Genomic DNA, 8,948 nt, shown 5'->3' with positions numbered 1-8,948 from the left:
CCAAGCATCCCCACAATAAAAAAAAAAAAACAACAACCCCCCACAGCACTTACTGGCAGTTCTGGCAGCCATCTGTGTCACTGTGCCCCCCCCCGCCGCACAGCGCGGGTCAGGGGGACAGCCCCAGCCAGGGCTCTGCTGCCCTGTGCTGCCTGGGGTGGGGGGGAACTCTGCCAGGGGGCCCCGGAGCCCCCACAGCCCCTGCTTCTCGGTTGAGTAGAGGCTTTTTTTTTTCTTATTTTTTCTTTCTGCTGGGGGGGGGGCATAGCCCCTGGCAGGGGCAGAGAAATATATATTCATGAATTCATTAAACATATATTTAGAGTTCATTTTATTATTATGATAGAGACACTGGTAGTCTTCCAAATTGCTTTAACACTGTAGATATATCAATAAAATGTTGCACAACTGATTACTCTTTCTCTGTCTCTCTCTCTCTCTTTTATAGTGGTCTTTTGTTTTAATTTTGAAAGAACATGGATTTTGGGGTATTTTACAGAATGATTGGGATTTTTTATCAGGGTTTTTTCAGTTTTCAAATAGGGAATGCTAGAATTCCTGCTAGGGAGGCCAGTGGCAGGACCCTTGCTGCTCAGAGCTGGCACCTTGGACCCAGCTGGCTGTGGTTGACTTCCTGGCCAAATGGGGCTAGGAGGACATGCTTTGACAGTTCAAAGCAGGCCACCACACCCAGAACACCTCCTGGGCAATAGCTGCCCAGATTGCTGGGCAGGGGGCACACATGGCAGTAGTGTCGCACAGAGGCCAACTCTGCAGCCACAACCCATTGGCAGCAGGCCCAGAAGGGGAGATGCCGCTACTGGCAGTGCAGTCCCCATCTAGGTCTGGCAGGTGCACAGCGGGTCACAGCCAGGCAGCAGCCCCCACTGCCAGACTGCTGCAGTGGGTAGAGGGTGCAGGGAACTCTCAGGGCTGCTTTAGCAGTCCAGCTGGCACAAGGGGTAGTGTCCCCAGGTACCAATTAGCTGGGCTCCAGAAGGTCCTGAGAGTGAGTAGCCCTGAGCTACTTGCCAAGGCAATTTTTGTATTGATGGGGCCAGGTCAGGACAGTTTTTTATACTGCTGGGGTCAGCACAGGTGCTGGCGCTGAGCTCTAGCTCCCCTTGGCTGCAGATCTGGGAGGAGCCAGGCAGGGGTTATTTTGCCCCAAGTGGCATGATTTGCTTCACAACAAAGTACATGTCCGGGCACGTGTGCTGAAGCAAAAAGCCCCGGCTCAAATTTGCACTGTTTCTATTTGAGTTGCTGCAAGCGCATGTGCTTGCATGCATGGACGTGCCCAAGGAGTGTTCCCTCGTCTGATCAATTTTTTGACAGTTTTCTTTGTTACATCAGCAAAGACCAGATAGGTTTTTTTTTTTTCTTTTACACACATATAAGCTTTCCATTTTTACTATTTCCAGATATCTTCTAAGGTGGTCCGAAGATTTTTCCCTTGGGGAAGTATTGAAAGCTTTATAATAGTTTGTGAAGATACTACTAATTACTTTAATTTGACATTTGGATTTGCCTAACATATTGATAATACACTTTGAGTTTGTTTTGTTTTTCTGCTCTTAACGTAAATGATATATATAGTTGCTTGTTTTGTACCTTTCCTCATAACTATTTAGGTTCATTTTTATGTGTTTTTTTGGTGGACATTATAGATGTTAACCTTTTACAGATTAATTCTTCTCCCTTGTACTGAATGCTCTGCAATTTCCTTGACTGTTTAATTAAGTAATTGTATTCACAGCTCCTAGGAGTGTGTTTGTGGATTTTTTTCTGAGTGTTTCACTAAGTGACTAAGTTACTTTGATGGCTGCTTTCTCTGAAGCCCTTGCAAATATTATCCTTGTTATATATTTAAAGTAGCATGGCTAGTTTAATTATGAAGGAAATATCTTCTTTGATGGTGATATTTTAACATTTGTTGTCCATTTTGATAATGTGCGAGAGAGAAGACTGCTAACTGTGGCACACTGAAGCCTTATGACCTTGATATCTGAAACAGATGGAGAAAAGATTGATTCTTGAGTGAGGTTTACATAGATTTGAAGAGAATGAACTATTTTAAAGAGCAAATATAACTTATAAGACACAGAGAAAGATATATTAGTTTCTATTACTCACAACCCAGGTAGCTGTTTTGTTTCAACTTATCTTCATCCTAGACTTTCAGCCTTAAGGAGGGTGGACAGCATCATTTACATGTGTTTTAGTTAATTTCTTTTCAGAACTGCCAGCCACACTGGGCCAAATTTTATTCCATCTATTAGGCACACAAGCAAATTTAGGAACCTATGTGTGATTCTATTCCACCCTGCTTGAGTGCTAAAAATCTACATTGTGTCCATTTTGTAACATACCGTCCTTAAGACTGAGTCACAAGAAAGTAGCGAGGAGGAGGTAAAGGAGGACCCACCCCCTTTTTTAGTTTACACTTTTTCAGGGGCTTGACTAGGATGGAATAAGATCCCATTTAGCACCTATGTGTAGAATCTAGGGCTAGACTCTATCCCACTTCCACTTCCATGCCTAATAGGTAGGAGGGAATCTAGCACATTGTGCACCGTTAGTATTAGCTTATTAGTTTAACTAAAAATGAGCTAATTAAGAAGATTGGTGTGGCACCTGTAGGCCAGAAAGAGATGTGCCAAAGTATAAAAATAGGGAAATTTTTTTCATTGAATTCCAAGACTATCTAAGAGCACTGATATACGCTCAAAAAGTCTGATTGCTGGAGCAGCAATAAAGGAAAAGTGGGTAGTGTTTAAAAAGTGGAGAAATACAGAAAATTTATGAGGAAATATTTTAATTTTCATTTTGATTTGCTTTTATCATGAGTTTCACATAACATTTGTCTGACTACTTGAATCCTACGGGGAACACAATTTTTGTGATTGCTCTTTTATCTCTTATCTTATCAAAGTGGGGCTCTCCAGTAGCATAACTTTAAATTTTGGTAACAGGGGTGGCACATGCTTACCTCCTTGCACCAGTGTTGCTGCAGTTGAGTCAGGTTCTCAGCACAAGCTCTCCGAACACAGGTTGATGCTGCAGCAGCAGCGAAGACTGCATCCTGTGTCTGCTCTGGTTTGGTAACTGGGGCTAGTGCCCCAGTTCCTACCCAATTTATGCTACTGTCATTCCAAGTGTGCCCAGTTTACTTGTTTTATTAAAAATCAGTCACTACACAAAACACATACTGTTTATTTTTCATTGTGTAATTTGTATACTAGGTGGAGCATCCTCAGAGGTCCAAAAAGGCAGTGTGGCACAAATTGCTGTCCAAACAGAGAAAGAGAGCTGTAGTAGCCTGCTTTAGAATGGCACCATTATATAATCTGCCAAGGTAAGAATGATTAAGCTTGTCCAAAGTGTGTGTGTGTGTGTGTGTGTGTGTAGGCTTGCTAAAATACACACAGGTTAGGTACAGACATCTAAAAAGCCTGAGATAAAATTGATCTACATTACGTGGTTTTCTGTAAGCAGTGAACAGAACATGCATTCACCCTTTGGTGGGAGTGTGAAAATCTTAGACCAGGTCCCACCATTTTGAAACCAATCTGTGTGTGCTGAACGTGGGTATAGGCCATTTGTGTATGCTGAACTTTTGTTCTGTTATGGGCATAGACCAGTTTCCAATCACTTATATGGATAACTGTGTAATGTCTGTACCTGGCCGAAGTGTCAATAACAGTGTTTTTGAGCTGCATCTTAGCGAGTAAAATATGTGGTGATTTGTTATGTTTTTATAGTAAGCCATAGAGCTGCTACATGAAAAAGATGACCATTGTATTATTTGTCCTTTGGGGACCATTCTGTTACAGTCCTCTTTATATACTTTTTCTTTTCTATTTGTGTACATTTATGCTTAAATGGATTACATAGCCAAAACATGGACAAGTGCACCTGGGGGTACAACTGCAAGAAGACAAGGAAGAGTAACTATCTTATCAGCCCATTGGCCAGTTGTGGAACTAAGGTCACGGAAGCCAGTAGACACTGAAACACTCTCCCTTTGGGAAGTGGGCTGGCAATATTCAGCCACCATTGCTCTATTCTCTGTGCCCTGCTGTGCTGTGGTCTTTAGAGGAGCAGATCTCTTCTAGGCCAGAAGTGTGTATGCTCAAGATAGTTTCCCAGCCTTATCTTGTACTCCCTGCTTTTAGTTCAGCAGTAGTTCAGCTTCCATAGCCCAGAGGATCTCAGCAGCTGTGAAGAAAAGGCACTAAATTTGTTCCAAAACATTTTTATCCTTTGTTTAGTTTTGGGTTTTGTTGTTTTCTTTGTTTTCCTTTGTTTGTTTTTATCTCTGTCCAGCTAAACATATTTTTGGCATGTGTGTGTATGATCTGTACAGCACGTAGCTTGTAACAGGCCCATAAAAAAATAATTAGTCTGTTGCCTGAGCCAAAAGGAAATAAGGGACTTAATCATCATTCCCCAAAGTACACATGCCATGATAATTGACTAGGGTAAGTCTGATTAGGCTCCTAGAAAGTGGCAGTGGCTTGGATGTGTAAGGCCTGTGGTAACATTTCAAAAAAAAATTGGAAAATTTTCTACCAAAATAAACCAAAAAAAGAAAATTGCATTGCACATTTTTAAAAAATAGATTAATAATTTTATCTTATATCTGTTTATTTTTTAGGCATCGAGCTGTCAATCTTTTTCTTCAAGGTTATGAAAAGTCTTGGATTGAAACAGAAGAGCATTACTTTGAAGATAAACTGATAGAAGACTTAGCAGTATGTTTTTGGTTCAGAGAGCTGTGCGACTGCATTATAGCTTATATCTATATGCACTCTTGGACAGACATGAATTTGTGTAAAAAAAAATTAACATATAAAACCAAAGTATTACTATTGGCCCAGGTCATACAACTCTCAGAAACATCCACAGAAGAGATCTAAAGGAGAGGAAATCTCCAAAAAGATCCCATCATCCTGTCAGGGAGGTGTTGTTTGACCTATGCAGTCAAGACTATAGGCCCTGCTCCTAAGCCTGTTGGATATTAGAGGCCTTTTCTAAAGAGGCCCTGTGTTCTTATCCCCGGCACAATTGTTTCCCTGGCAGAAATATATGGGGTCTGAGAGAGGGGCAGCAGCTCAGTCATCCTGAAGGTCTGTCCAGTACATGCTGAAGTCAAAGGAAGTTTTTACATTGTTTGAAAGGTTCCCTCCAGACAAAAAGTAGGGAGACACACTGGTCTGTTCTAACAAAAGAAAATGTTTAAGTTGCTTTAGTAGTTTTGAATTCATGGTATAAGAAGCCTATTTTGAAACAAATAAAATTTAAAGCATACTTTTAAAGAAAAAGGAACATGATCAGCAAATACCTCACAGAGATGAATATGAGTAGTCAGGATAATTGGTTTCTTTCTGTTTTAAAAACTAATTACTTTTGTTGAAGACAATTTTCTCTAGAGCTGTTTTTCATATTTTAAGGGGATGCATTCAATTTTTAAGGTGAAAATAAGAATATTTCCTAATTAGATTACAATTCTTACTCTCTGGGACACCAGTTGTAAGAACAACAACAACAACAAAAAATAACAGTGCATTTACCTGTCTACAGTAAATATTAGCAAGAAAATCCTTGACAAAAGATTGTTTAAAACAATGAATTTTTAAACCAGCTTTCAATGCATTATTTTAACAAAATCGAACCTTTCTCCTTTTTAATATTGTAGTCTAATGTTAACAGGTCTGAAAAGAATGTCTTAAGATCATTTTTTGATGTTTTAATAGTTTTTAACCGTTTTGAAAAAGCCCAAGAATTGTTCATAGAATTATAGAGAAGTAGGGCTGGACAGGAGCTCCATAGGTCATCTAGTTCACCTCAGTATCTGAGGCAGGATTATTTCAATGGTCCTGTACAATTTTTTTTACCTCTTAGAAAAGCTACACAGTCAACCTTAACACAACACCAGACATAACATCCTAACTTGCCACAGGAAAAGCAGGGGACCCATGGTGGCTAACATCCTGCTTCTCTAAAAGTTGTTAATATATGTTCAAGAGATCCCAGGAAAAGACCCATGCCACCAACAACAAAGGAAGCAACAAAGGAAGGCAAAGCTCCCCATGAGTCCATACCAATCTAAGCATGGGATAAAATTCCTTCCTGATCCTAAATATGATGATCCACCTGAAGACCTTCTAGCCAGGAACCTCTGAGTTTAAGTCCTGGTGTCAGTAGTACCGGCCCATCCTAGTCAAAATCACCAGCCCTGACTGAAACCGACACCCAATGCCTCTCAGGGAAGCTTGAAGAACCATGACACATGTAGCAGCAGGAGGGGTGGAGGGGACAAACAATTCCTTTCCAGCCCCATGCAGCAACAAGGACAGCCCAGGAATATGGGAAATATCCATAGCAGAACATAGGCATAGCTATGCCTAGGTCATCCCCAGTCCTTGTCTTTTCAACCTCTTCTTGAACACCTCCAGTAATGGAGAATCTGCAGCTTCCCTAGGTAGTCTATTTCACTATCTCACTGTTCTAACAAGGAAGAAGCTTTTCCTGATATCTAGCCTATACCGACTTTGCTACAACTTAAAGCAATTGGTCTGCTTCCTACTCTCTGCAGCAGAAGAGAAAAGGTGCTTTCCCTCTTTCTTATGGTAACCCTTCAAGTATTTGAAGACTGCTATCATGTCCCCTCTTACGTGCCTTTTCCACAAGCTATACATGCCTATCTCCTTCAGCTTCTACTTGTATGACTTGTATTCCAAGACTGTTATCATTCTTGTTGCCTGCTTCTGGACTTTCTCTAATTTCTCCACATCCTTTTAAAAATATGGAGCCCATAACCACACACAATATTTAGATGAGACCTAACCAGTGCTAAATAGAGAGGTATGATCACCTACCATGTCTATCTCTTTATGATAAGACAACTGTAATTTTAATTTTCGTTATGCAGGCATAGTTATTGACATTGTAAGCCTGTAAAAATATTATATTTACCTTCCTGGTTCTGGATAATAGCATCTGTAACTTATTTAACTTGCAAAAATACAAACGGGCTAAATTAAAGTTTCTATGAAATAGGCATTGCACCTATATAAAAAGTGAGGTGCCTGCTCCTTCAGGCTAGGTACAGACAGTCAAAAAGCCTGAAGGCTGAATCAGTTTGGTCTTTACAGGTTAGTTTAAACTGCAAAGGTTAAATTGAAACAAATGAAAAGACATTTACCTTTGATTCAGGAAATGCAGCCACATGCCTGCAGTGGTTCAGGGGAGAAGCCGGGGGGTGCTAGAGCATGACTTTTTGGTTCTGTGTTCACTCCTCCTTCCAGCTGCTCCCAAGGCCTCTGGGATCTGCAGCCCAGAATTACAGCAGAAGGACTCTGCAGGGATGCTCATCACTTCTTCTTCTGCTTCTCGATACCTCTGAGATTTTGTAGTTCACAGTTGCAGCCAGCAGTAAATTTGAGCAGGGGAATGGGTATTTAACATCCCTCCCTGGCCCCAGACCCCAGATGGGGTTTGGCTGGGGGGGACAGTCCTTCTTCCCCACTCTCGCAGACTGGGCCACATCACCAGCTGGGCTTGCCTCCCCCCCTCCCCTTGTCAGCCATCCCTCACTGCTTTTGCTAGGGGTGGGTCCAGCCCTGCTTTTTCAGGAGCAGACAGCACAACCCAGCATAGGGCTGCAAAGCATGCTTGAGGACTGTGATTTAACTTGGACCAGGAAGGGGTCTGGGACAGAAGTTTCATAAACTAGTTTGACCCAGATCAGTTAAGTATGATACTGCATTCAACCAGGTTCATCCTAAATCAGTTCCAGCCATTTTGAAACTGGTTTATGTGCAATGAGCTTCAGTTCTGTTACAGGTTTAAACCAGTTTCTGATCACTTAAAATGGTTTATGTGTAACTTTTGTACCTAGCCTAACTGTTTGGATCCAGATCAAATCAGTATGAAGTACTACTGAGTTGACAGGATGGAAGTGAATCAACCATTTGTCTGATCATTCACCTGGTTCTATACTACACAACAACCTATCACCAGCAGCTTATGGCCTAAAGAACAGGAATGACAGCAGGGGATAGCTGGAATGCAGCAGCAGTTTGGTCACAGACTTTGTACCAACAAGGCCAGGAAAGGATAATGTTCTATATAGAAAATTCTATACCTTTGAGTATAGAATTTTCATCTAACCAATCTCAGGCCCTTTATACCATCACAATGGTGAAAAGAAACTGATGCAGAATATAGTATATATATAAACCAGAAACTCTCAATTTTTTTCAGTTTCTTCATCCTTAAATCTGTATGAAGGAGATAACTAAAAACCAAGGGGCTGACTTCATCCATAAACATTTTAGGATCCTTGGAGTGCAAATTATTATTCTTGTTTGTTTTTGCTTTATTTATTGATTCAATACAGGACCCTTTACTAGCTGAGTTTGCTTTTTCTACTTTAATGTGGTATTTTGGCATTTAGCTTTTTAAAAGAAAAGCCAGTTTCTGAATTTGTTCCTGTTGCTCTTCCATGGCCAAGCATTACTTTAAAGAATTTCATATCTTTTACTTTTAGGACTGTAACCACATTAGTAGGAATGTACAAATTTGCGTTTGGGTTTTATCCCCCTAGCTATACAAGAACATCTTGGATTAGCTCATGTAAAAAGTCTTACATTTCACATTAATCTACAGAGGGCGTGGTCTACATGAGACATTTACTGTGGAGATGACTAATTAGCTCCACAGTAAAGTCTGTGTTTAAATGTGCAGCCCTATTAGGTCACAGGAAACTAATAAATGCTGCTGTAGGTTAGTCCTTGTAAACACAAGTACAATCCTGTGGTGGTGTTATTTAGTGTACTGCATCATACACGTAGACACTGATGGGGCTGGCTGGGGCACAAGGCTGATTCAGTGTGGGGGATGCGTGCCAGCTAGCCAGGTCAGAGCAGCCTTGGGTTGGC

The 8,948-nt window shown here is 41.0% G+C and overlaps 1 protein-coding gene across 1 annotated transcript in view; it reads left to right on the top strand.

The window, feature by feature from the left end:
• RYR2 (ryanodine receptor 2) overlaps positions 1-8,948 on the top strand; it is a 784,157-nt gene that overhangs the window by 584,218 nt on the left and 190,991 nt on the right. Inside the window, exons 75-76 of the mRNA XM_019526720.1 lie at positions 3,246-3,358; positions 4,661-4,757. Of these exons, the coding sequence (XP_019382265.1) occupies positions 3,246-3,358; positions 4,661-4,757 (210 nt within the window). The remainder of the gene's footprint in view (positions 1-3,245; positions 3,359-4,660; positions 4,758-8,948) is intronic.

The sequence above is a fragment of the Gavialis gangeticus genome, unplaced genomic scaffold, assembly GCF_001723915.1.
Source record: "Gavialis gangeticus isolate Ggan-Ray unplaced genomic scaffold, GavGan_comp1, whole genome shotgun sequence".
Taxonomy (NCBI): Eukaryota; Metazoa; Chordata; order Crocodylia; family Gavialidae; genus Gavialis; species Gavialis gangeticus.
Note: the sequence above shows the minus strand (reverse complement) of the source record. Positions and strands in the feature narration are given on the sequence as shown.